The sequence below is a fragment of the Calonectris borealis genome, chromosome 3, assembly GCF_964195595.1.
Source record: "Calonectris borealis chromosome 3, bCalBor7.hap1.2, whole genome shotgun sequence".
Classification (NCBI taxonomy): Eukaryota; Metazoa; Chordata; class Aves; order Procellariiformes; family Procellariidae; genus Calonectris; species Calonectris borealis.
Genome location: NC_134314.1, coordinates 39,588,901 through 39,614,962, shown reverse-complemented (window position 1 = coordinate 39,614,962; position 26,062 = coordinate 39,588,901). Strand labels below are relative to the sequence as shown.

Genomic DNA, 26,062 nt, shown 5'->3' with positions numbered 1-26,062 from the left:
CAACACATCAGTCCTAAGAAGAACATAGATCTCTAAGTTAATGTAAATTGACAGTTTGCAGGACCATTTTTTCCCCAGGTCCAAAAGAAGACCCCCGGTGACAGAAAACTGTGTGCAAATTTGCAGCATTAAAAAGATTCCTCCCTCTCCTGACCTACAGGGATACTTTGTGTGACCCGTCCGGCCTAAAGCGCTGTTTGCAGAAGATTTATTGATCCAGATAGTTGCATTAGTTGCCCATGCTTGTAATATTTTTCGGCAGTCATGACAAGAATAGGGAGAGAAACTAGCAGTAACATCTTTAGCTATGCATAGTGTTCTAACCCCAATGCCTTGCTGTGAACCACATTTGTTTTTAACACAATGAGTTTATTACGCAGTGTGTGCTCAGATTTGTTATTCTAACTATTTCCTGGGGTATTATGCCTTGAAATGAGTGTTGAATATGGAGTATTTAAAGTATTTATCTGGTTTCTCTGAAGTCATGTTCGGATAATGAAAATGCAAAATGGAAGGGAAATGTTTGTAAAACTTTCTTTTTGCCTGTTCATAAGGTGATTTTTTTAAAAATACAAATTATATAAAATATCTCAAAGGGATTTGCAGGTCATTAAACTCTTAAATGTAGCTTAAAACACTTGAAAATTCATGTGTGCCATATTCTTATAGAGATTTCATAAAAATTTCTTTGAATGTGTAAAATTTTGCAGGGTTATGTTTTCTGGTGGGTTTTTTTGTTTGTTTTTTGTTGGTTTTTTTTAAATATTCTGATCTTAAAGGAACTTATGATATTTTAGGTGCCTGAGACTGTTTTCATGTAGCTCATACCTAGCAGGACTATACATAAGTTTTGCTGCTTCCTCAGCCTAAGAAGTTTACCTTAAAATAAAGCAAAAGAAAATTGTGTTACTAATTTTGACTTGGATTCCTCCTTAACAGTTCTAGGGTAGTATGAGAAGCCAAAATTACTGAAGGCAAAAGCTTGACCAGCAAAAGATTTGCTTGCAAACTGTCACGCATACCAAAGATCATGTTTTCCTAAGGACTGCATCTAGTTCTGCAGTTGAATTTCTTCTGGAGACTATCTTGTGCATAAAGTGGTGTGAGCAGTATGGGATGGTGTGTGACTTCATCTGGGACATCTTGGGGAAAAAACTCTTCTCTCGTAGCTGGAGAATGTTTTTGGTCTTTCAGCCAAAAGCATTCATCTCGCTTGCTTTTCTCCCCCCACCCCGTCCGCCCTTTTCTTTTTTTTCTTTAAGAATATGGAATTGTAGGGTTCTGTAAGTCCATTTGTTCAAAGAATTGATTCAGATCTTGAGCAGACTTGTATTTCAGGCAGCTGTGGGATTTTCTCAGAGCTTTGTCTGGCAGAGCGCTCCCTGGCCTCTTTTACTCTGCTCAGGGTTACCAACTGCTGTGGAGGGAGGCTGCTAGAAGTGGCGTAGAGCCAGCTATCCTCCTTCCAGCCACGGCTGCAGATGTTGTACATATCTGCGTCCCTCAGATTTGGGTGGTTCTTTCAAGATACCATTGAAATTGGTTCACTGCACTTCTATGATTTAGATATACCGAGTGAATTTTTTAATGGAGAGGTTTTGATGGACTTTTTGATGGACTCTGAGACAATGATGAACCTACTTGTCTGTTGTCCCCAAATACTTTGGAGACTGTGATTTTTCTCTAGTAGTATCTTAGATCAACAATTCAGAGATTTCTTTCTCGTAGAATAGATGGTACTTCTAGATATACTTCCTTGCTACACCTTTTTACCTTCTTCTTAATTTCTTCCTTCCCCCCTCCACAGATCCATTCTGCTCAAATATACATGTGGGTACTTGAGTTTGGATGTTGGTGTTGCTGGTTGTCTCCTGAGCCCCAGGGATGACCTGAAGTCTTATGGGCCTTGATCTTTTCCTACCTGTGGTTGAGGAAAGAGTCAGTGAGTCTGAGAACTTTGGATGTGGACATAGTTTCCTCTTCTAAGCCAGTCTCCTTCTGCATGCTGTCAAGCTAATAGGTTTGTGGCATACCTGCAATGAGATTGACAGAAAGAAATAAGTTTTTTCAAATGGGTAGGTTCTAAAAATGGAAATTTTGACCTATTAGAGCAAAAGAGGGCTAGGTCTTGAAAGAAATTGAGGAGGATCCCTGCAATGAATGTTGTTTGGAGGTGGTTCTGGCTACCCTTTAGTGAAGCTGAATCTCATTAGTACATAGACAGCATGCACGCATTACCTTGGTGTACTATCTTTTTCTTGAGAAGATTATATAAACTTAGCAATTAGATGAGCTTCAGATATGCTATCTGAACAAAAAGTATGTCAATGCAATCTAATTTGTATTAAGAGGTAAGACTTGTCTCTTTACTGGCTGTGAACAGAGAGTGAGACAGGTCTTGAAATATTTTGAATGTGCTCTCTGTCTTCTCAAGCACTGCTTGAGAATTCAGTCGAGAGCCAGTGCAAAAAGCTATCTGATACAAGATGGTGTTGTGCTATTTATTCTGTTTATGGTTTTTCAGTACTGCAACAGAACAAGAGATGTGTATGTAATTGCACTAAAACAACCTTATAGTTGAGGGGTTTTGAGGGAAAAGAGAGAGGCTGGGCAGAGGACATATAGTTAAGAGCTGAGTTGATAAAACGATAGAGATTAAATAATGAAAGAATACTGAGCAATGTGCAGTAATATAAATCACTGCTACAATTACAAAACCTCACAACATTACAAATGGAGAGATGAATTCAGAATTAAATGTATTTGCAATGAGTTGAACTTCTTGAAAATGAAAACGAAAAAAACAGAGAGCTTTCTGTACAACTGAGAAAACGAGAGGGCATCTGTGTCAAAAGAGCAATAGAAAAACCCAACCCAACAGTTCCACCGAAAGGTTTATGAGAAAGGAAAATAATGAGGTGGCTGAAGAACAACTTAATTTTACCAAAACCAAAGCATATAAAGAAACATATGAAACACAACCCTTGAAGAACTGCAAACTCTTACCTGGGAGGCTTAATAATAACTATACTTTTCACCTCTATGATGTATATGTTATCTTTTGAAGGCATGAAGCAGTGAAGAAATCAAAACAAATTAGGCAAAGGTTAATACTTATGGTTGCAGTCTCATGCGCTTGTGTCGCTTTTAGATTGTCACACTGTTGTTGTTCTTGGACAATTTTTTTGTAATACAGAGTGCAAAATAAAAATGTTCACATCTTTTATTATAGTTGGGGTACACTTTAGATGATGGAATTTCTGTCCCATCCAGGTGTGCACAAAATGCGGCTCTCAGAAAGAGAAAGGAGTGTGTAAGCCAAGCTGGACCTAGAGCCCTCTCTGCTGGATGGCTGGGAAACAACACTTCAAACAGGAAAAAATAACAATTCTGATGTAGAAAAGAAAATCTGAGAAGCTAGTGGAAGAAATCTAGACATAAACCACAAAACTTATGTGGTCAAGCTCTTCCTATTATACGCAGATGAAATAGCATACATTTATTGCATAAAATGGCCTCTTATTAAATCATCAGGTGATATGTTTTAAGGGTAATTCTTCTCTTTTGAGCATATACAGTATCTGAGGCGAAAAAAGGAACTAGCATTCCATCTTAGAAATTTGAAAAATTCATAATATCCATGCTAAAGAAGAGTATGCAAGTAAAGAATTTTAAAACAATAGGTGGTGTGGATGGGTGCTGTATTTTTATAGTAGTGCCCAAAAGAGATTAACACTTACTGTAGGAGCTGTAGCAATATGTGGAAAATACGCTATTCCAAGACAAAGTACTTTTTTAAAAGGCACTTGGCAAGATGTATCAACTTTTCATGTATCTGTTTTAAAATAAAATATATTTTCCAGTAAGAGGGGAAACCCTATCATAGTAATTAAAGTCCATATCTTATTCCTAAAGTGAAGGCAAACACAGACTTTTTGAGTATTTTTCTTTCAGAAAATTTGACTAATAGAAACAGGGGAAAGGAGAGATGCAGAGAATAATTGGATTGCTACTCTATTGCCAGCATTGAGAGAGCCACTAAAACTATGCAGCTCTCTAAAGTCCAACCGTTTGGAACTGATGCTGAAGTGTGTGTGCATGTGAGCACACATGCACAGCTTTTATGTGTTTTTTTTTAAGCTAAAAAAAGTCTGCTGGAGATAAGGGGGATCAACTTTGAATAAACTCGTGAGGAGTGTTGACTCTCTTCTTCCATGGTCTTTCAAAATGTGATAGCAGCTGAAGACACTTACGACATATCTGACCACAGAAAATTCATGTAGGGGCAAGAAAAAACAGGCTTTTGGAAACCTTTGAAATCTTGCGTGCATGGAAAACTATAGCAAAACAGTCATTGACCGTTATTAAACTGAGTTTCCCTCCATTTCTGTGTATGGGAGAAGCATGTTCTGGAAATGTTTGATGTTCTGTAAAGTATTCATTATGAAATTTTTCTTTTCTTTTTTTTTTGGGTGATCATTTCACTTAAGGGTAGCAGCTTGATTAATGGCATTTTAGTGCAGACAGTGTGGTGGGGTTGCCTTAGGGTTCTTTTCCTACTTTTTTCCAAGCAACAATGACATAACCACTTGAAAATTATTTTGATTAAAAAATGGTGTAAGAATTGTAGAGTAGTGAGAGAGAAGAAGATTTTATAGGTTTTTTTTTTTTTCTGTAAGAAAACCTGATCTCCTTCTATGACCAGGTGACCTGCCTAGTGGATGAGGGAAAGGCTGTGAATGTGGTCTACCTGGACTTCAGTAAAGCCTTTGACACTGTCTCCCATGGCATTCTCCTAGAGAAGCTGGCGGCTCACGGCCTAGACAGGTGCACTCTTCGCTGGGTAAAAAACTGGCTGGACGGCCGAGCTCAGAGCATTGTGGTCAACGGACTTAAATCCAGTTGGCGGCCGGTCACGAGCGGTGTTCCCCAGGGCTCAGTACTGGGGCCAGTCCTGTTCAATATCTTTATCAACGATCTGGATGAGGGGATCGAGTGCTCCCTCAGTAAGTTTGCAGACGACACCAAGTTGGACGGGAGTGTTGATCTGCTGGAGGGTAGGAAGGCTCTGCAGAGGGACCTGGACAGACTGGATCGATGGGCTGAGGCGAACTGTATGAGGTCCAACAAGGCCAAGTGCCGGGTCCTGCACTTTGGCCACAACAACCCCAGGCAACGCTACAGGCTTGGGGCAGAGTGGCTGGAAAGCTGCCCAGAAGAAAAGGACCTGGAGGTACTGGTCGACAGCCGACTGAACATGAGCCAGCAGTGTGCCCAGGTGGTCAAGAAGTCCAACAGCATCCTGGCCTGTATCAGAAATAGTGTGGCCAGCAGGAGTAGGGAGGTGATCGTCCCCCTGTACTTGGCACTGGTGAGGCCGCACCTCGAATACTGTGTTCAGTTTTGGGCCCCTCACTACAAGAAGGACATGGAGGTGCTGGAGCGTGTCCAGAGGAGGGCAACGAAGCTGGTGAAGGGCCTGGAGCGCAAGTCTTATGAGGAGCGGCTGAGGGAACTGGGACTGTTTAGCCTGGAGAAGAGGAGGCTGAGGGGAGACCTCATCGCGCTCTACAACTACCTGAAAGGAGGCTGTAGCGAGGTGGGTGTTGGTCTCTTCTCCCAAGTAACTAGCGATAGGACGAGAGGAAATGGCCTCAAGTTGTGCCAAGGGAGGTTTAGATTGGACATTAGGAGAAATTTCTTTCCTGAAAGAGTGGTCAGGCCTTGGAACAGGCTGCCCAGGGAAGTGGTGGAGTCACCATCCCTGGAAGTATTTAAAAGATGTGTAGATGTGGTGCTTAGGGACATGGTGTAGTGGGCATGGTGGTGTTGAATTGATGGTTGGTCTCCATGATCTTAGAGGTCTTTTCGAACCTTCATGATTCTATGATTCTAAGTCCTGCTACGTAAGTATTTCTGAAAAAAAAAAAGAAGCCTATCCCTGTAATCAAACTAACTGGTATGAATTTATCACATCGTATCACTCACTAGGTGTTGTGTGAAAGGCAGTGACGGCATTGTGTAAAGGACTGTGAATTTGTTCTCTTGAAAAGGCAGGAATAGTGCAAACGTACACTGAAGGATGCCTTTTGTGTTTGTGCTCTTGCTTTACCTGTTTTTTCCCATCATTTGTTGACCCAGCTAATTCTAATGGTAGCATGAACAAAGAAATTTAAAAAGTATGTTTGTATAGTTAGTTGTGAAAGTATCTTAGTAGTATTTATCTTCCACAGGAGAGTAAATGCAGAAACATTATATTGCCATTTTTTCCTCTTTCATATCTCCCACGGTGTTTTCTCAAATATTTTTTTCATAAGAAACAAACTACTTTGTATGTAGTTGTACGGTAGGTGTAGAATATTAGGTAACTGTCTAATGGCTTGTTTATATATATGTATATACACACACACATATATCTTCTTGGTAGAGTAATAAATGCTATCTAACCTCTAGTACATTAACTTTTGAATATGTTTAAGCTACATGATAAGCATATTGCAAAGATTATAGACATTTTTGGTGTTAACCTGAAAGAGACCTCAAAGACACTTGCAGATCTGCCAGTACTGATTCTGGAGCGGAAACAGTGCAGGCGTGATGCTAAAGGACAGCTGTAACTTGTGGAGCTACCAACCAGTGGCTATAGTGTGAAACAAATGCATAGATTTCATAGGTCATATATGGAAGAAACTCCTCTGACATTCCTTTTTATCCCCTAAAACTCTCAGGGGTCTGATCTCGTCCATCAGTTCTGACTGGCTGTAGTTACCACAGCAAAGTAAAGTCAGAGTGCTTGATACTAGTGTGCTAAACCCGTGGTCATGTTTCTGCTGTAAAGGCATACTCTTTCTTACAATAGCTTGGGTAATTTCTGAAGATGCTTTAGACAGACAGACTTCATTAAAAAGCAGCTATTTGGTAGTCTCTGCCAATCCACAAGCTGGATTTAAGTGTTAAGCATTCTGTGACTGTCCACATTACATACTAAATACTTTAAAATGTCTTTTCTGGATCCAATAAGGAAATCCAGTAAGTCTGTACAGATTTTTCTTACTGTAACTGAATGTGAATTTGAAAAACAAAATAAATGTGAATCCGAGTTTGCATTGAACTCTCAATGGCCATGTTTCTATTGACAGACTTCACTAGGTGCTGGACAGGCTCTTTGACTGTAAAAAGATAGCAATAACTTTATTGTACCACAGAGGTCTGTTAAAAATTCACATGAACATCTGAGATAACCAAGATCTTGAAAAATGTCCAAATATTAAAAGCATAATGTTTACACTGAAAATGAACATTATCCATGCTTTGTGTTTAGAAAATAGCCAAACAAATGAGTGTTTGAGAATATATAGTGCTGGTCTCTTCTTCAGCTGTAACTTAATAATTTTGCAGGTAATAGTCTTGCAATGTCAGAAGACCTTAACTCCTCTGTGCTGGGATGGAGTTATTGTACTGTACAGGCCTGTTCTGTTATGACTCAATAAAAACTTCTTCCAAAATCATTGCATAATTGTTAATTCTGTGTAATATTAAATAGTTTTTCTGATGCTGACTTTACCTGTGTTATATTTTGCTGCAGAATTTACTTAAAAAGAATATCTCTCATATATATGTATACATGTTTTTTATTTTTCTTTTTTTCAGGGCATGGCTTTTACCTTGGAGGAGAGGCAACAGTTGAATATTCATGGATTATTGCCACCTCGCTTTCTTGGTCAAGATGCCCAGGTTTATAGTATTCTTAAGAATTTTGAAAGGCTGACATCTGACCTAGACAGGTAAAGTATGGCTATGAAACTTTATCCTAGTTATCAAACCATGAGTCCCTGATTTATTTTTTTATGGTAGTACAGATGAAATTTTGTGGGTTTTCTTCAAGCTGTGGTGGTTGATGATTGGGAATCATTAAGATAAATATATAGTTTTGCTAGAATGCTTTCTTCAAAAAATCAGAGTATTAAAAGTTTGAATGCTGTGCCATTTGAACCACAATAAAACACCATACACTGAACTTTTGATCGCAATGGAAATCATCAAATAAAAATAACTGTCTCCGAGTATTGTGGGAATACTTTGCAGAAAACTTGCTTTATCGTGTTAAAAGAAAGAAAAGAAAAATCTCTCTGTTTTGGGGGTAGAAGAGGAAAAGAATTTTTTTTTTAAAGTACACTTAATCCACATACAATAGACACAAATAATACACACGTATAAATAAATATAAATATGTTTACAAATAAATCTAAATAAAAGGTTTTCCAGAAGCCATTTGCTTCAGATAATTTTTTTCCAATTCTGTCCCTGTTAAACTTCATGTCTGCATATAATTAATTAAACAGAAACTCAATATAATTATTTCCCACCTATAAGTCTTCTTTTGCATGTTCTCTTTTCCAAATAAATAGTTGGGTAAGGAAGAAATTTGTTTCCTGCTCCTGTGACCGGACATTCTTAAAACAGAAGCGCAAACATGACAATATTACATCCATGTGTCTTGAGCATTAAACTGTAGCTTGCCATTTTATACCATAAAGCCAGTTTTTAGTATAATGCCTTTTTTAGTGTAAAGGTTATATTGTACTGTGCATCTGTGCGGTACAAATTTGTTGCTGTTAATAGGGATTTAGTGACGTACTTCAGCTGAGAAAACTAGTAAGTCTTTGGTTCATAGAAATAACTTGAAACTATGAAAAGTTAGGCTTTTTTCTCACAAACGTGATCACTAGTCAAAATACTTCAATTAAGAATTTAGTAATTAACGTAAGAAAAAAAATTAAAAGCTGTGTTTATTTCCCGGTGTGTCATGTGGCAGTGGTATTTTCTCAACCATAATTTTTGGTCCAGGTATTTGTATCTTCTTCCCCTTGTAGTCTGAATAAACAGTGTGGGTCCATTTATAATGCTGGATAAGCTGGGCTGGAGTCTCCATCCTTGGAGATAGTCAAAACCTGACTGAACGTGGTCCTGGGCAACCAGGACTCTGCTTTGAGCAGGGGTTTGGATGAGGCGATCTCCAGAGGCTCCTTCCAACCTCAGCTAGTCTACAATTTCATAACGCAGGTCCATAGCAGTTAAGAAATAAGCTTTCAGGGGTAATCTTGGATCAATGCAAATTTGTCTGAATTAAATCAGGTTGATCCTTAAGCACTTAAAATTATATAAATCCACAAAATTATATAAATCTCCCAAATGAGATTGTTTCTTTAAGAAATCATATTTGTATTCTGTGTGAACACCCAGCAGGCCTAAATTGACTATTCATGTCATGCTATGCTTTGATAAAAAAATATTTCCCTCTTACATTAGTGGGGCATTATATCGCTGTGGTGTTTTCTCCAGTTTTTGGCAAAACAAAATCATTTGTGCATTATATGTGTAGGTTTACGTTTAAGACCACTGATTGAAAGACTTGGCAACATTTGCATGCAGAAGATACTTCCTCTGAAGACTATCAACGATGACATCTTGGGCTCCTTTGCAAAGATAAAATGCTTGTGTAAATTGAATGTGCAAAAACTTGTGCCTGGAAAATGTGATTTGCAGCTGTGTTTATAAGTCAAGCGTCTGACAATTTTATTGGAAATCCGGCTCTGAGAACATGTGCGTTGCATGTGTGTGAGCTCAGTCCTTCAAGACAGTATGCGAACTCTGGTCTCCTGTACTTATACTCGTATTGAAGCATTTTAAAGGGATGAGTGACTGTGATCCTGCAGCAGTTACTCCTTGAATACCTTCATTGATGGAGAATGCCAGAAGGCATTGACTATTTTAACTGCAACTTGAAAGAAAATCTCAAGTGCTCCCTGTACAGGCAGGTGCCCAAGGACAACCTTGCGTAAAAGCATGCAGCTATTGCCTTTACTGAACGCAAATGTACTAATTCTAGAAAACAACCATTTCTTCTAATGTGCATCTGGCATAGTCTTTGCTCCCATAGGAGCAATGATTGAAAAAGAGATAAAGGGAACATGTTGTTTTCCTTCTAGAGCTTGGATTTGATAGTGGGTGTATACCTGTGCGTTTTATGTCCAAATACAAAAGATTAAGTACAAGCATTTGAATATTGCAGAGGTGGAAGCCGTTAAGTACCTTAGGCAGAAGGGTATTGTCTGATGAAACGTTAATGCTGTGTATGACAGCATCTTACACTGGCAGGATTGTAGCTTGCCCTGGTTTTGACTGGAAAGAGGGTGTGTGTAAATTCATAAAGTTAAGCTGATAGTACCATGGCATGACGTGTTTTGGCACGGCTGAAACTCCTTTGCTGACTTGCAGCATGGAATTGCTGTGCTCTGAAATACCAAGAGTTCATATACAAAATGAATGTGAAACAGCAGCAAATATATTGCCTGGCATGCTTGGCAAAAAGGAAGACAATAACAGGAAATAATTCTGTTCCTCTAACTTAATTTGGAAAAGCCACGATGGATTCTGCAAGTAATTTAATCTTTTTTTTTCTCCCCTGTATGTTCTTGAGTGTCTGTTGTCTTGCTCTATATTGACACTGAAATCGTTGCCCTTGACACAGTCACATCTTGTCTGGGCTTTTCTTTCTTCAAAGAGTCATGCTGGTAAAATGTTATACTGGATGTGTGAAGATTAGGAGAGGTGCCATCAAATCACTTTTCCTGAGAATGCTGTGTTATTTTGTTTTTCTTAGAGTTCTCTGTCTTTAATAGCATTTCTATATAGATACTGATGATGCAAAGTGACGGTGTTAAGTATCTTACACAGGTTAAAAATAATAGCATTTCCTCCCACTTTCCTTTATTTGCTCTCATGTTTTGCAAGATAAGAGCAAACAAACTTTGGGTTTTTTTTTACCATTTCATTTTGCCTTGTAAAATGCATGCCAGTGATAGTAGCGCCAGTTATCCTAAGAAATCATCAGTAAATTTTTGGTAGTTATATCAGTTTTCTTTTGGGTTTTGGATGATACTTTGGTTTATATCCTTTTGTTGCTACTGTATTTCATTCTCTTCGTAATAGCAGACTAGCATGAAAAGTTCTTAGGTGAAGTAAAGGCAAGGTGGAAAAGTTACATACTGAAATTCGAATGCTTGGCAATCCCCTCTGTCTTAATTGCCAGGCCTTGGTTTTCGTCCTCTGAAACTCTTTGCTGAAATCTTCATTCAAGACTCCTTGTCTGAGGACAGATAATATTTTTTTTCCTTTTTGTAGCACAAATGATTGTTCTCAGTGTTTTATTACTTGTTTTCACTATGTTTTCAATTAAATGTGGGCTTCAGTAAAAGATTCCATTAAATACTGCGTTTTAAATATATCTTTTTTTAAAACACAATGCTGAAAACCACTTCATGGTTTTAGTTGTGTAGATTACTTGGATGTTGCTAAAAGATGCATACTTGTTGTCTAATGCATTATAACCAACACCACATTGAGGATGAAGCATTTTTGGTTTTCCCCTTAAGAAAGAATTTTTGAGAAAGTTGATACCCCTAAGCAAGTTACTATGCTGAGAAAGAAGAGATATTTTATACCTGCCACTGAAAAGTAGCCTTCTGATCAAAATTGCACTTCTCTAGAGATATTTGGATATGGCCAAGTATGTAATATCTGAAAATATAAGTATTATGCAGTTATTATCTTTGCAATTTCTTTAGCATATCCTGAATATAAAAGTGGCATGATAAATGCAAATAAGAAAATAAAACCCCAATTTAATGCTATAGGACAGTAAAAACGAAATGGAGAGTTTTAGCAAAAAGTTTTTTGATTTGAAGCCCTTGAGGAAGCCTTTTGCTAAACTTTTGATTTCTTCTGTAAAAGATTTCTTCACCCCATTTAAAATCCAGGCTTGATCTGAGTAATAAGAAAGGGTAATGAAAAGGTATTTTAAAGTGTTAAGTAGCCACATCTCATTTTAAATGAAAGTGATTAAAAAAAAAATTTACTGGCAACTGCTTCGAAACATAGTGATGGGCCTTGCATGTAATGCTTGCAGTCTCCAGTACGGAGTAGGCCAGAGTACGCATGACATTCTCTAACATCACTTGCAAGATCCTCTGGAAACAAAATGAGTATCTTCAAATGTATTCACAACTATATGTGAATGAGTTGTATTTCAACGTAAATGTTGGGATAATCATCCTCAGGAGAAAGATTTTAATAAAGAAAATGCTCCCAGAATTCAAGGACATTGAAAGATATGCTATATCATAATAAAATACTGGGAAAATGAAAGGTTAATAGGGAAATGTAACAATATGAAAGAAAATTAGTATGTATGTGTATTTGTAGCTGAGAACTACAAGTGCAGGATATAATTTAACCTTGGAGAACATTCAAAACTAATGTGTATGATGGAAGGTGGTTCAGGATGCCTCATGGTGATGGTATTTAGAGTACATCCTCAACTCTTTGGTTTCTAGATCTTTATCCATCTAGGGTCTACAGTACCCTTAGTGACACAAGGGGCGGAACTCTGTTTTGCTTCACTTCTGTCACCTCATTACAGTCACCAGCTGCCAAACTGGCTGCATTAGCCTTGCTTATAGTGCTTGTTAAAGGTTTATATAGCGGATCATGAAAGAAATGCTTCCCTGATACACAGGGATATACAAGCTAAGCTTGAACGAAACAAAATGCAGATTTACTAAACTGTTCTTTGTTAGATATTTACCTGACTATATTTGTGTCTTCCTAAAGTATGCATTAGATTTTATTGGTGCATGTGATGCATGAGTATGCTGAAGGAAAGTTCATGTGAATAATTAAGCACGTAAACCTCCAGGCTTTTGGAATGAATGTGTTGTATACATTTCCTCAACACTTGTGTAATAAATGATGGGCATATTAAACTTTTTGAGTATAAGTAATTAGTAATCCATTGTAAATTAAAAAAAAACAACCTACATAAATTGTATACATAAATTAAGTTAAAGTTTTTATGTAAGCCTATTGGTATAGAAGACTACTTAATTTTTAAAGTAGTACTTAACCTTACTAAAACTAGTGAATGGAGAGGTGAGGTTTAGGATCATCAACTTCCTAAATATTAAGTGTTCACAAAGTGACCAGAGTCATACCTGTGTGAACTGGTATAACTTGAAGTCACTCATAGACTCATTACCATCTGTCATACCCAGCACTGAAATTTGGCTTCCTGGTTGGGATCTTGGAGTAGTAGTGTATTTATTCAATATTAGAGTGATGGTAGTCAAAAGTAGATCAAGTTAAGCATGAACTTTTTTTCACTCTCATTTATCTGATTTTTTTTTCTCATTGGTTTTCTTTTTAAATAAATATAAAACTTCTTCAAATGCAATAAAAAATTGATTTCCATTAGGAGATAAAACATTGCAGATTTCATTACAAACATAGACTTCAGGGATGAAAGGCCATATGTGTATGCTTTCTTTTTGAACGCTTTGTCATACAGGATTCAGGTGAAGTATTTATTTGAAGTATTAGTCTGGATTTAAGAGAAATTTCTATCGAGGCAAGAGCAGAAAAAACTAACATTTTTTAGTTTCCTTTTTTTTGGCAAGAGAGTATTTAATGATGGTCTCATTTCAAGTGGAACAACTGATATGCACGGATTAGGTTCTGACAGACCAAATACTCAATTGCCTGTTTTATACCTGAGAGGGATTAGCTTCCTGAGTATGTAGAGTTTGTCAACTTTGTGATGGTTTCAGCTTCTCTCTGTCTCAACCAGTTTGTTATCCTTTGTGTCTGAACCATTTGTGCTATTAAGACAAGGAGGAATTTAAATACTCTCAACAAGAAAGAGGCTGTTATAGAACAGACGTAGCTTTAATTAATTATCTAAACACCTTTGTATTTCTAAATTTACTTTATATGGTCACTTGTTGTCTGTCTAATTATATGTAATTCTCCACAGATATATTCTACTAATGAGTCTTCAGGATCGAAATGAAAAGCTTTTCTATAAAGTGCTGACTTCTGACATCGAAAGGTTCATGCCTGTTGTTTATACTCCCACTGTGGGACTGGCTTGCCAACAATATGGTTTAGCATTTCGGAGGCCAAGGTATGTAAGTTTATACTTCAAATAAAAGTAATTGTATCTTATTTTCCTCTTGGCAGATTTCTGCACGTGTTTTCTAACATAGCTGAATGTAAGCCAAAACTGCAATAATTGATATAATTCAAACTACACTTGTGGTCTACATTAAACAATAATTTGTATTGCATTAAGAGGGCAAATAGTTGTTTTAATTGTGTTAAAACATGGTACATTTTTAATCTCATTAACTGAATTTTTTGGAATCTTAGCTGCATGTTACAAGATGAGAGAAGAATGGATCCTTAGTCTTAGATTTGTCTTAGCAACCTGAAGAGCATAGACTTTTACCTATATAAATATTTATATTATATATGTGTTTTATACATACATATATAAAAATAATATGTATACAAACTAAGGGTGTGTTATATATGTACCTACAGACATCTTAAAAATAATCAATAATCATCAAAGCGCCTGTCTCACTGCTTAATAATTTGTTGTTTCTTAGGTTGGTTACTGGAGTGCTTTTATTCTGTATAGAGTTTCTGCATTTATAGAGTGATGAGAAAGTGGTATGAAAGAAGGACAGATGCTTCTGTTTCACTCTGCCCCTTGAACGTCAGCTCACAGAGTTTGAGATTTATGGTGGTTGCTGTTTGAGAACCTTGTGTATACCAGTGCCTTCAAGTGCAAACTGGAACACCACTTTGGAGCCTTCTGTACAATTTTCTGGCAACGGAAGAGATAAATGAGCTGTATCTGCATAGCTCTGTTAACAGAAATAGGTTTTTTACAGTCAAGGCATTGATCGAAAATAAGAAGTTTGCAAGATTAAAGGGAACAAATAACTGCTCGCAAGTTCTTCAGCAGGAGATATTTGAGGGAGAAGACTTACAGCTTCAAGGTTTTGTTGTTAATGTAAAAATCATTTTGGCCTTGTGACTGACAGAATGAGTCAGGACCATCTGGCCAACTGCAGAAAACAAGAATTCCCACTTCTATACACTTTAAAAAGTTCAAAAAGACCTCAAGAATGCTTACTTAAACCTGTTTAATGATCTGTGGCTTTTAGGTGCCTCCCCTAGCAAGAGAAGTCATCTCCTTTTTTCTCCTCAGTATTTACCACCACAGTGATTTTACTGGTCTTCCAGGAAGTGCTAAATGTGTCTGGAAATTTAGTCTTTGCCTAAGCTGGTCTCACTGCCCCTTGTTTTGATATCCATTGCTGTATAGGATATTGCACAAGGAGCACCTCTGTCCATGTATGTACTTTTCACTTTCTCCCCAGACCTGTAGAGCATCTGTGGAGGAAAAAACCCTGTTAAATTAGACAACAGTTCAGCTGAGTGTCAGTCTGCAACCGGTGAGAGACAGCTTGCAACAGCAATTGAAACAACCCACCAGCCCCCTTTAGAGATTTTCAGACTCCTGAACTCCATTCTTCAGTCTGATCCTAAGCACACGCAAGACATGGGGGAAAAAAATGATTTGGGAGGTAGGGAGAGGGAGAGGAAACATTTCAACTTTTTGCTCTTTTTTTTTTTATTTGGTGGAATTTTTATCTGCGGAGGACTTAGAAAGATGCCCTAAATCTTTCTCCTCTAGAGATTAAGACTAAAATCCTAGTTCTTGTCGCTCTGTCACTAATAAATTTACGGATTAACTTGAAACAAATTACACTATAGACATGCAGTTTGCATGATGTACTGGGAAACAAGAACTTCCGAGTTCTCCACTATGCAACTAAGCCACTCTAGCCTCTCCTGTAATGAGAATTGAGTAGACTTTAAAACTTTATGGATTTGTTTGAATCGTTAATGTATGTCATCACAAGCTTACATCTTATTTTCCTTTTGGTTTCAAATATGATATAAAAACCTTTCAAAAGCAAGGCATAATAGCAGTAATACATACATTGTGCAGGCTTTGGAATAGCAAGCTGAACTTTCTCAACTCAGCAAATGAAGCAGAACTTTCTCAACTCAGCAAATGACTGCAGTATAAAACTAGCAGTGCGTATAAATAACATAGTACTAACTTTCTACGTTCCCCATGGATTTTCCTCTGTTCTACTTTAAAAAGCTTGTTATTCAGGCATGTGGATAGTGAACTTCCATTCTGATGATATATTTAGCTATTCTCAACAGTGACAGTGATGATCCAAGTGCTCATTGAGCATCCTCGTATTTGTATGTTCTTAAAAGTATGATTTTATTTACCAATATTGGAATGAAGTCTGATTTTTTTCTTCAAAATAAATGCTCATTTCCTTATTGAAAATGAGAAAATTCAGGGCAGGTTATACTACTTAGATAATTTCTTTCCCTTATCATTTAACTTAAAAAATATATAGCTTTATAGGACATTGTATGATTTGGTATTTCACACTGTTTTTCACTGCAGTTGAGTGCTAATGAAAGAATGATGTTTTAAACAATATTAAATCATGTTTTATCTGATCTGTCTTTTGGTATTCAGTTGTTGTATTCTTGAGCTACTGAAATCTGCCTTGGCTATATTAATCTCTCCACTGCTTCCCCAACTACATTTGTGCTTTATATACGTGACCGACTGCCTGGGGAGACGTATAAGATATTTATAGAAGTCTGTTTTATTTCTAGTCCTGCTGAATTGCCTCACTACATTAAAATAAGTGGTTTAATAACTTATTTTAGTAAAGATGGCTGAAAACCATGTACAATCTTCTTCTGCCTAAAAAGGATCTCATAAATATTTTTTTTCTTAAGAACAAAATATCATCTGCCAAGTTGATTGTTTACTCTTCCCTGTAAAATTCCCACCTGTTATGTTCACGTTATCTCACTACCTGCTCTCATCTTCCCACACCACCCAGCTGATGCCAGTGGTCATTAGAGGTCTTGGAGGAAAGGACTGTAAAGAGTTTCCCCTTTGGCAGACTCTTTGCTGCTTCAGAAATATCTATACTTTGTGATCTTACACTGCGCTCTGTTTTTTTCTATGAAAACCCTTTTCTAAATTATTCCAAAACCAACTGTGTAAAGCAATCAACTTCATTTGGTTTGAAATCATATTCTAGACTGTGACTCATTTAGCATTAAGCATTATATACTAGCATCCCTCATAAATGGCACCCTCCGTGAGTTGAACTCACAGGGAAGAAAAAAATAAACATTTAATTTAACATCCAGAAGGAGAAAAGGAGTAAAAGATATAAAATTTAGTCCAGTCTATACATTCTCATGCTTTTTATTAGTTGATTTTTTTCTGTTGTTAGAATTCAGGAAACAGGTATGATCTTATCATACCTTAAAAAAAAAAATCTTATCTGTAAGAACTGTGTGTATCTGTTTTGTGCCGACTTATATCTATATGCTGTCTTTACTGATAAATGAATGTTTTTCTTTCAGAATGTTTTTTATTTCAGAATATTTTTATTACTGTCTCTTCTCACAGCTCAGAAAACGTTTGATATTTCATAGTTAAACAAAGATCCTGTTAGAAACAGACTTGTTTATATAGGTAAATAAATTAAAAATTACCCAATTGCTGCAGATCATATTTATCAGACTGGAAATTGCAAGGCAATGTCATCTGATTCAGTTTAAATTTGTAAGGTTTTTTTTATATTCAGTTAGATTTCTTTACGTTGTGAAGTGAGTTTGAAGCCCCTGGCTCACAAGTTATGTCTTCAGGCAAGGAATAATGAAAATTAATTTAGAGTTAAAAACCAGGTGTCTCATGGGATCATGAAATGAGATCATCTTCTGTGACTCCCTTACATGTTTTTAGAAGACTATATGGACTCACATGATGATGTGCTTACAGTTATAGAAGGACACTGTGGCTCAGAGGAGATGTTTTTTGTCCTGAAGCAGTATTTTGCAATTATAGAATAAACATTCATGGCTGACCAGCTGACTGTCTGATTAAGCAACATTTCTCAAAAGAACCAGCTGCAAAGTAACTTGACTCACTGGTTTGAAGCTCGTCTGGATAATTGACATTTTTTTGTAAAATTAAAACTCAAAATTGCATTACTCACTGTGAATATTCAGCTTAAAATCCACCAGTTTAATGAATAAGAGCGTTATTCTAGAAATAATCAGTACAGATCTGATAGCAGATCTGTAACATGTACCTACATATACCACATAGTTAGAGAAACATAATTTAGAAGACCAGTCTCTCTGGTCTTCCTCACAACCATTGAGGAGGATGGGGGAAGAAAGAGGCTCCTCCAAGGGGGTAGGTCAGAGAAGGAATTTGGACCTGTACAGATAAAAGCTTTAAAGGCTTATGCAGGGAATGTAATGGAATTGTGGTTTTATTGCAGTGATCGCGCTATCATTAAAAGCATTATTTCAGAATCTCTACTAGGTCACTTTTTGGTGCAGAGTTTCTATCCATCATATAAAAATAAATTCCTAAAGTAAAAAATTCTTCAGTCGCACAAAGCGTGTACGTACATATGACAACTTTTGCTGACTTACCAAGAAACAATCTATTTCTATAAATGGATTTCTGAAATATAACAGTTCTTTCGGTTGCTTTATTCATTCAAAAAGAATGAATATGGGAAAGTTCAATGGAAATTTCATCTAAGAATCCAAATTCAACTTTTTGCATCATATGGAGAACACCCAGGAGTTTAAGGTTCTTGTGTAAACTCAGCGTTCAGAGAGGGGAGGAAAAATTGCCAAGTATTGCTATGCTGAAGGCTTTGGATGTTGTTAAAATGTTAGGTGACTGTTTATGTATTTCCATTCCTATAAGGAAAAGCCATTTTAAACAGAAGATGAACAAAGCAAGCCCCAGTAACTATTGCAGCCACACAGGCATGGCAAAGTTCCTCTGAAATAACTTCCCGATGCAGTCACACACTGTCAAGCTGACTAGGAACCATTTTTAAAGCAGCTATATTGAAACTGATGCTGCATATTGACGATACAGATGCAGTCTCTTAAAAAGCAAAGTATGTCAGCCTTAGCTTTGAAGTGATACTGCTTTTTTTTTTTTTTACATATAGAAGCAGACCTTGTTTAGCAAAGTATTCTCACAGAAGTTTTCTTCTGTAATAATTCTTTCAACTCTGTTTTTCTTGTTTTCCTTCCTCACAAATGACTAGACATAGCATATCTAGAGGTCTCTTATTCGCCCCAAGTCTAGGCAAGATTACATTTTGAATTGACTTTTAATAAGTATTTAAAAAATGTGTTTGGTTTAGTTCTGTTAATGTTTTTGGCGAGCACTTGGAATGTTATTAACAGTATTTAGTACCAACTTTTCAGAAGGCCATTTATCATGCTAAATACTCAGTTTGCAATATTATACCAGATATATAGTTTGCTGATATTATACCAGATTGCCGCCTCATTGAAGTGTGTGACTCACTCAGCACATACAAATTTGAGATAGTTCCCTTCCTCATATTCCTCAAGGGGAATATATTTATTTACATTTATTGTATGTATTTACATTTACAATGGTTCAGATGCACTGTATTGAATGCCAGTGCTGCAAGTGTGAGTTCTTTTTTTGTTGACATAGTAATGTTTACATATTGAGGTTGTCAGCTGCAAGATAGCATCACTTTTTTATAAAGAAAATGAATTAGAGAATAGGGAAATATTTCTTTCCTGTGACAGAACTTACAAAATGTTAGACCTTGGCGGCAGAAGTTGCAGTCTGTTTGCCAGCACAAGGTTGATCCTGTGGTATTCATAAAAAAATATTCATAACTTTTTTTGTGGTTTTTAATGAGGCTTTCATTGGAGTCTGGGTTTTTCTTTTTCTTAATTCCATTGGATGCCTTTGACATCCAAGTCTCTTCAGAAATCAGATTTGGCTTACAGGAGGCCAAAAACTTGTCAAGTACTCCTGGACCACATGAGCCAAGAAAATTTAGTTCCTGGTGCTTCTTTGACAGTCTGTCTCACCCTCAGATACATGGTATTTTCTTGATTGAGACCAGAAGGTCTGGATTTACTTGATGTCACTTCTTCACCAGTATAACTGCCCCCTTAGATTTTTTTTCAGCACATCTAGATGTTTTTTCCCAGGCAAAACAGGTATATATATTTTTAGAGACTTTATTAACCTGATTGTTACTGTGGATAATTATCTTAGTATCTTCATTTAGTTAAAACTGATTATTGTTTAACACAAATTTATATTAAAAGATATAACAAAGCAAAAGTTTCAGAGTTATTTTTCCTAGTATTTTTTCTCTGAAAACTATGCAGAATTTTTATCTGGAAGCGAAAAAAAGAAAGTGTGGGGTTTTTAAATGATCTCTTGTAAGGACTTGTTAGGGCAGTCTCTGAAATCAAAATGTGTTGCAATAAAGACAAAAATACAGCAAAACACTTCTTTGAAAATAGCCTGTTGGAGTTCCATTCTCCAACAGGCACTGGTGTGGGTTGTGTGTATTAACAACATGGCTCAGGTGGCAAGTTATTCTGTAACATTACGACAGAGAATTAGTATAGCTGTAGCATTTCTTCTAATTTTAGACAGTCTTTCTCTTATTGACTTCAAAAGCCTGGTGGTGATGGCAGTTGCAACACCTCTCCAAGCACTTTTGAAACATATGTTGGTTTGTCATTTTCACTTTTTGTCTCTTGTAAAAATGACGACGGTTGACACTTTCCAGGCAGCTTTTTGTCTTGTTTTTTGTATAGCCTTTCCATTGAATTCAACCACCATGACATCTCATGACACCCAGTAATTCTACTCTTTGGCATGATTCTGATCTGCTCTGTTACCTTCATCAAACTAAAACTTAGCTTAGCATGCTGTTGCTTCCTCGGCTCGAAAGTAAGGCTTATAGATTCTTCTAGCATAACATTTGCCCTGCTCTGAAAAGTTGGAAAAGGAGAATTGGCACAGCGTAAGAGTGTTGAATTCCTCTCTTCTCCTAGACTGTCTTCTAGAAACACCCTACGCTGGACTGTGCCCAAGGTGTATTCAACTTGGTCTGTCAGCAGCCAGTAATGCTGCTGTGGGGGAAGGTGCATGGAAGATGTCAGCTGGCCTCATTTTGGTCTTAGAGTGCTCTGTAAATGTTAAGCTAATTTCTCATTCTAAGAAATAGTTGAATGAAAAAAAGTTATGTCTTGATTTTGAAAACATTAGGATATTCTTTAGGTTATACGTATGTAGTCATCTGGTCTCTCTTAAACTGTGTGAAATTCATGACTTTTGCTAATATTTTGGCAAAAAGTTTCACTAGTGTGAATTTTTCTCTTTTTATTAAACTTGCACCTTAGAATAAAATCATGAATGATTAGCCTATGCTAAACTGAGAATATATAGTCCTGACCTAGCATTATGAAATACAATGGCCTCCATGTGGTGTTATTTTTTGTATGTATGTGGTGCTTGCCTGTAGGTGTTACCTACAGCAATAGCGGAAGGATGGTATTTACCATCAAAGTCATGCTTTGAGCTATCCTTTCATTTAGTCTTGTGTGAGTTTAACTATTGTTAGCCTCTTCTACTCTCATGAGCTGCATAGATGATTTCTTATGCAGGTAATCTTCTAGGGACTTTTCATCATGGTCATAAAAGAAGCTTTGTCCTAAAACACATCACAAGCATGGAATTTCTGGCTTTCAGACCTAAGTTCTTACCTCTTGATGGTACATTACTCTATTTTTTCTGGAGGGAGTACATTTGGGCTGTGAGCAGGAGGAAATGAGGCCTACTCAAAACATGATTCTCTCAAAATGTTTGGCAGCAGTCAATGTTTGGTCATTTTCTTTCCCCTCTTAATACTGTCTTCTGTGGAAGACTGCTAGCAAGCTTCAGGGCCCTTCCACAACACCATCCTTGGTGGTTTCTGTGCAAGAGTGCCAAAACTATCGTACAGGCCATACCTGTCTCTGTTTCCTTCTCCAAATATCCTGGATATTTGCAGGGGATCCCTGCAAATGTCCTCATTTGGTTTGTGCTGTTATTTTTTACAATTTTCCACCATCTCTTGTGTGAGATTAGAACAGAAAGTTCTCCTTCTTCCACAGATTTGGAGGACTCAAATTTATTTTTTCAAGGGCATCTGCACTCTGAGCCAATGCGAACTTACACTGTTATGGGTTTTGGCATATGATGATTATCTTCCTCACTATTCATCCTACTGAGAGTCCTCTGAAACAAAGATGTTTCTTACTGATGCTTTTCACCACATGGGAAGGACAGTTTGTGTGACTGTTATTAAAACAGTGCTTGTTAGATCCTTCTCGTTTGGTTTGTTAAAACAGTCATCTTGTGGATCTACGTGCAGAAGACTGGACAGAAAGTACGTGATCCCAAGTTAAATGTCTTTACTCTGACTAATCTTTTCTCTCTAGTGCCAATACCACATAAAAGGTAGGCTGTATCCTTTTCAACAAATAAACTATATCATTGCCTTTTAAAAATAGCAATAATCTTTTGGCAAGTTATAGTTTCATATCAATAATTAGGACTTGTACCAATATATAAACACGTCACTCTTCAATGTCTTCCTTTTTTCCTAAATTTTTAGAGACATTTTGACTCTACGCCAGCCCACAATACTGCTTTCTGGTTACAAGCTTCCAGATTTCCCAAAGTAGTACATTCCTTAATGAAATGTACTTTAGAGGCAGAGATTTTATTTAGTTTTTACACCTCGACTTGGCCAAAGACTTGTGAGTAACATTAAAGTATCAGGTAATATGGTATGGAGAGGTCTACTCATTGGCTCTGTCTTACTCTATTCAAGCAATATTTATCTACAACATTTTCCCCTCATGAAACAACCTCTGTCAACCTGCCAGATTTATACAACCCCCTAATTGCCAACATCATTTGGCCCTCGAAGCAAACCTTTTAAGAGTCACTTGCTTCAATATAAGAGCCATAACTTTCCTTAGTTCAACACCTTTTCAAGGATAGACTATCAAATCCCACGCAATGTCTGTAAATGGATGTTACTTCATTTTTACCTCTATTGCAAAATGATAGATATAGTTGCTTTCCTTCTGGACTGAGCGGCTTTGGACAGCCCTTAAGTTGTGGCCTGCAGTTGGCAATAGTTTGCATATCAGTGGACTGGAATTCTGCACCATCCTAGCACTCATTTAGGACAGCACAGACAACTGACAGCTTGTGCCACATGAACAAACAGGATGGTCCAAGATTTTTTTCAGGTGTCTCATCAGCCTTTGGAACAGCAACTTGAATTTTCAGATTCTCTTATCCAGAGAGTGTGAATCCCTTTGTGGACGATCCTAGTAATGTCAGATCCTCTAAGACAATGCTTAAAGTAAAGCGAGACACAGCACTGGTACAGGTGGCTCCAGCATAAAGCAGGTGATAATTTTGGTTTTAAGATCTGAATCCCTTGTCTTGGAGACTTGAACTTTTTTGCCGTTAATGATCTTCAGTACATCCATGTCAGCTTCTCACCAAAGTGTCTCAAACTCTCATCATTTGGAATGGCTTTCAGGGAAAGAACAGATCGTTTTAACCTTTAGGTGCATACTTAGTAATAATAAGTATGTTTCTGCCATCAGTCTCAGTTGCCCCATATTTTGCCCCAGGACTCTGGCCACCACATCACTGTCTATGATATATATGCTGGTTTACTCCTAGGCTTCTCTCTAGAACAATGCAACTGATTTGCTGCAGGAGATGAGGTAAATCTTTCAGTGCAGCCAAATACAGCCAGAAAATATAAAGTTAGGAACTACTTTATCTGTGGAGAATAAATCGTCTGGTTTTTGGTGAAAAGAGATTAGGAAGGGAAGGGAAGCCACAGTTTGTTTATTGCGCCTGTTGTGCACACCTTCAGTGTCAGGCATGCTTAGCCTTTTAGACTGACAAAAAAAGGTCCTTTTAGAAGACTTACATGTTATCTTGTGGTGTGCTGAGACACCCAAGGGACTCTCTTTTATCAAAGAAGGGGGACAACAATTGCACGGATGTTATGAAGTAGTTAAAATGAAATTGCTTTCTATCAATAAGTGTTCATTGCACAATGGGAGTCAGCTGATGGTTCTCAACTTAAGCAGCAGCTGTGACTTCTTTGCTGAGTGCTTCTATACTAGACACCAGTACTAATGTCTATTTAACATTTACGTTGAAATTACTGTTGCTGAGGAGTTACAGAGTTGGTTTTGCATTTTGGATGTCAGTCCCTCAGTTTTTATGAAAGTGGCTATTCTGAAACCCTCTTAGAGGAGGTAATGCTCCCCAGGGCAGGCACTGCAGGAGTTGCTTAGAAGGATGTATTTACATACGGAGAAGCACTTAAAGGAAGAAGCTACTTTTCTGTGGCTGTAAGCTGTTCTGGGAGATGTGAAGCGTGTACACTCATAGGCTATCCTCTTGCCCTTCCATGTGCTATTTAATCATGCAATTCATTGCTTGAGAAGTACTAAGAAAAACTTATATGCCTTTTTCTCCCTTCCTAGGGCTGTGCTGTGGAAGGGAAAGGGCTTACTTATCAATGGGATAAAAAAGAAATGGTATTACTGCATGTGTTGATAAATAGGTATCACCAGCAGCAGGGATGTATGCGTAGGCACCATGAGCATGTTGCAGTGAGCTATTATAGGTGATTGATAAGCATTTAGTGTGGGGTTTTTTTTATATTGAGATCTTCTTAGAGATGCCTCTATGCAGAGAGTTTTTTCCAAGTCCCTGGTAATTCCCATTGCTGTCTCCTAATGTTGCAAAACGAGGTACCAGTAGTATTTCAGATGAGACACCAGTGACTTAGAAACATTACAATGCTTTATTAGCTCATTCTGTATATATCCCAGCCCATGTCCAGAGGATGTTTTCCTTTAGGGGTGGGCTTACAGTGGAATTTCTCGAGCTCTCGTTTTCTGTACATTTGTTGCACGTCCTTCAGCACCACCCAAATCCCCTGCTTACACATTCAGCAGGTTCTCTGTTCAAAATACTCTCATTCTTCAGCAGTCCAACATTGTCTCATTGTTGCATTTCCAATACAAGATATAGTAGCTTTTTTTTTTAAAAAAATCAGTTATTCCTGTAACTGTATTTGGTGAAGTCCAAAAGAGGAAGGAAGAATGCCAGCGAAATCACTCTAACTTTGCAGTAGCTTGGATATTCTAACATCATCATTTGCTCTCTGTTTAGCTTTCTGAATAGATAGGATAAATAATCAGACCTTAAAATGGAAAATTGAAAGTGAAGAGAAGGCATCAAGATTTTCAGCCTTTAAGAGCATAACAGTGGGATGATTGTGTGTTTTTGATATATCTTGTGTTTCTCTATATTTACGGCTAGATGCTAGTCTGGGAGATTTTTACACACTGCTTTTGAGACAACCATATGCCCCTGCTGATACAAGGCTTCTGGAAGAGGCAAGAGACAAAAGTCTTGGGATAGAAATGAACCCTTTTATTTCTTGCATGGCATTTCTGTCCTTTTTAGCAAAGTTTTATAGCTTTATACAACTGTTTTCTTATGTGCGCTGTTCAATAAAAAGTGTCAGCAATGTGAATTATAATAAACTTAAAACAAACATAAAAAGACCAGGTCATAATAACTTTACCAAATCTATCATAGAGTAGCGTTAACGTAATGTAATTTACAGTTGGGTGGAGAAAGGTTAGTGAGGCATCTGTCATTGTGACGACTGCTCTCTAAGTTAAGTGGTGGCATTGCAAGTCAGTTCTGCTTTGTATAAGGACCTTCTTCTGCTAATGAGTATTAAGCGATTAAACCACATGCAGGAAAAACAGTATTTTTTAGATAACAGCTGTAGGTGTATGAGAGGTTGCTGGCAGTATAGATCAAATAAATATAAAGTGAACAAAGCAAGTAATTCTTGTAAGAAAAGCAGGGACTTCTAGCCAGAGGTAGACATTGACACGGAAGGCATAAATCAATCGGCAGAAATAAAGGATGGACTCCAGGGAACCGTGTACTGAGAAATATTAAAAAAACCAAAGCAAGCTTCAGTTTGTGCTGAATGAGAACCTATGCCTTTGGCACAAAGCTGGTCAAAAGCCAGTTCTCATTTTAGCCTCTTTATTCCCAAAGCAATTACCTTTAACTTGAATTTCTGTTTAGTCTTAAGGAAAA

General features: G+C 37.2%; 1 protein-coding gene across 1 annotated transcript in view; it reads left to right on the top strand.

Annotated features, from left to right (window-relative positions):
• The window catches only part of ME1 (malic enzyme 1), a 189,315-nt gene that overhangs the window by 42,404 nt on the left and 120,849 nt on the right, over window positions 1-26,062 (top strand). Inside the window, exons 2-3 of the mRNA XM_075145397.1 lie at window positions 7,651-7,784; window positions 13,871-14,020. Coding sequence (XP_075001498.1) covers window positions 7,651-7,784; window positions 13,871-14,020 — 284 coding nt within the window. The remainder of the gene's footprint in view (window positions 1-7,650; window positions 7,785-13,870; window positions 14,021-26,062) is intronic.